Below are 2225 nucleotides of genomic sequence, written 5' to 3' on the forward strand. Positions count from 1 at the left end.
CCTCCCAGGTTCAGGCAATTTTCCCTGCCTTAGCCTCCCAAGTAGCTGGGATTACAGGCGTCTGCCACTATGACCAGCTAATTTTTGTATTTTTAGTAGAAGCAAAATTTCACTATGTTGGCCAGGCTGGTCTCGAACTCCTGACCTCAGGTAATCCACCTGCCTTGGCCTCCTAAAGTGCTGGGATTACAGGATTGAGCCACTGTGCCTGGCCTGTGCAAACCTATTTCTTCAAATTTAGAAAATATTTAAATATAGTCATATGTTGTACAGGAAACTACTGTTTCTGCTCAATAAATAAAATACAAACATTACAGAAAGCTAAGAAGGAAACCAAGAAAAGATCATGGTAGTTTTACTTTTCAGAGTTAACAACAGTTACAATATTCATAGGGTAGAACACAGATTTTTCTAAGTAAAATACTTTTTCCATTAGCTTATCATTTGAATCAAGTGAGAATGATGGCATCAATAAGAAATAAGTTTAGAAGTAAGTTTCAACATGCATTTCAGATTTTTTCCTTTTTTTTTCACAGACACTGTTTTGAAGATTGTGGGGGAAAGGCAAACAAAAGTTCCTAAATTAGAGACTATTTTGTATACAAACCTTCTTTACTTTCTAGCTGCTGTGGTATTTTTTTCCTCTTTTTATCTTCATAAACTGGCCTCTTCTTTGGCAAAGAGTCTTTTGATGGCACTTCAACACCTGAGGGATAAAAATGAAAAACTTCAGGCTTATACTACTTGCATGTCACCTGAGAAGTACTATTTAAAGGATAGCATTGCATTCACCACAGAGATACATACCCATGGAAAAATCTTTATCTTTCTTATATAAGGTATTTTAAAATTTACATACAGAAAAAAAATCCTTTTTTTTTTAAATGTATAGTGAGAGTTTTGATACATGCATCACCATCACAATGAAGATACAGAACAGCTGCATCACCCTGTGCTGCTCCTAGCAGTCAAACCCTCCATACCTTCTTAGCCTCTGGTAACCACTGAACTGTTCTCCATCCAAAAGATTTGCTTTTTCTAAAGTGTCACATAAATGGAATCTTACAGTCTGGCCTCTATCATCATAATGGATTTGAGAGTCACTCACTCTGTTGCAGGTATCGGTAATTCATTTCTTTTTATTGTTGAGTAGCATTCCATTGTGTGGATGTATCAGTTTGCTTATCCATTCAACAGTTGAAGGACTTTTTTGCAATTATGAATAAAGCAGATATAAACATTTTCAGATGAGTTTTTGTGTGAAATTTTCTCCTGGGGAAGTATTTTGGAGTGTGAATGATGAAACATAAGGTAAATATGATCTTAATTTTATAAAGACATTGCCAGTGTTTTCCAAAGTGGCTATATTATTTTGCATTCCCACCAGTAATACAGAAGAGTTTCGGCTGGGAGTGGTGGCTCACACCTGTAATCCCAGCACTTTGGGAAGCCAAGGCAGGTAAATCATCTGAGATCAGGACTTAAGAGACCATCCTGGCCAACATGGTGAAACCCCATCTCTACTAAAAATACAAAAAGTATATTATTTTTTAAAAAATTGGCTGGGCACAGTGGCTCACACCTGTAATCCCAGCACCTTAGGAGACTGGGGCAGGTGGATCACAAGGTCAAGAGATCCAGACCATCCTGACCAACATGGTGAAACCGCGTCTCTACTAAAAATACAAAAATTAGCTGGGCATGGTGGCGTGTGAGAGATGGGAAAGTTCTTCTTCAAAGTTTATATCTTAGACTAATAAGGAGAAGGAGTTACAATCTCTTGCTCTATGGCCATTATCCACTATTAGCATAAACATATACCCATATATATATATATTCTCTAATTCAGCTACGTCTTAAATCAGCTACCTTGATTCACTCTGGCATGTCTAAACAGAACTGGGCAAACTCCAAACCCCAGAGCATGCCATTCCTTATTTGGAAACCCTCCTGACCTTCTCCTGACTAGCTTCCTCTCCATCCTTGTCTTCTTCCTCATCTTCTTTCCCCTTATCTATTCAGGCAATTTCCAAGTTTTCAGGCAATTTCCAAGTTTTCAGCCAATCGGGTCAAGCATAGAATGAGAGGTCCTGTTCTAGCCAACGGAAACTGGACACAGCAGTAGGCAGGAGAATCCCTCGAATCCGGGAGGCAGAGGTTGCAGTGAGCAGAGATCACACCACCGCACTCCAGCCTGGTGACAGAGAGAGACTCCGTCTCAAAAA

At 39.1% G+C, this 2225-nt stretch overlaps 1 protein-coding gene across 3 annotated transcripts in view; it reads right to left on the reverse strand.

The window, feature by feature from the left end:
* Positions 1–2225, reverse strand: part of EIF5B (eukaryotic translation initiation factor 5B) — a 60155-nt gene that overhangs the window by 30192 nt on the left and 27738 nt on the right. For all 3 annotated transcript variants that reach the window (XM_017519320.2, XM_017519319.2, XM_017519318.2), the window contains exon 7: positions 608–706. In XM_017519320.2, the coding sequence (XP_017374809.1) occupies positions 608–706 (99 nt within the window). The remainder of the gene's footprint in view (positions 1–607; positions 707–2225) is intronic.

This window comes from Cebus imitator, unplaced genomic scaffold (genome assembly GCF_001604975.1).
Source record: "Cebus imitator isolate Cc_AM_T3 unplaced genomic scaffold, Cebus_imitator-1.0 Scaffold736, whole genome shotgun sequence".
In the NCBI taxonomy this organism is placed as follows: Eukaryota; Metazoa; Chordata; class Mammalia; order Primates; family Cebidae; genus Cebus; species Cebus imitator.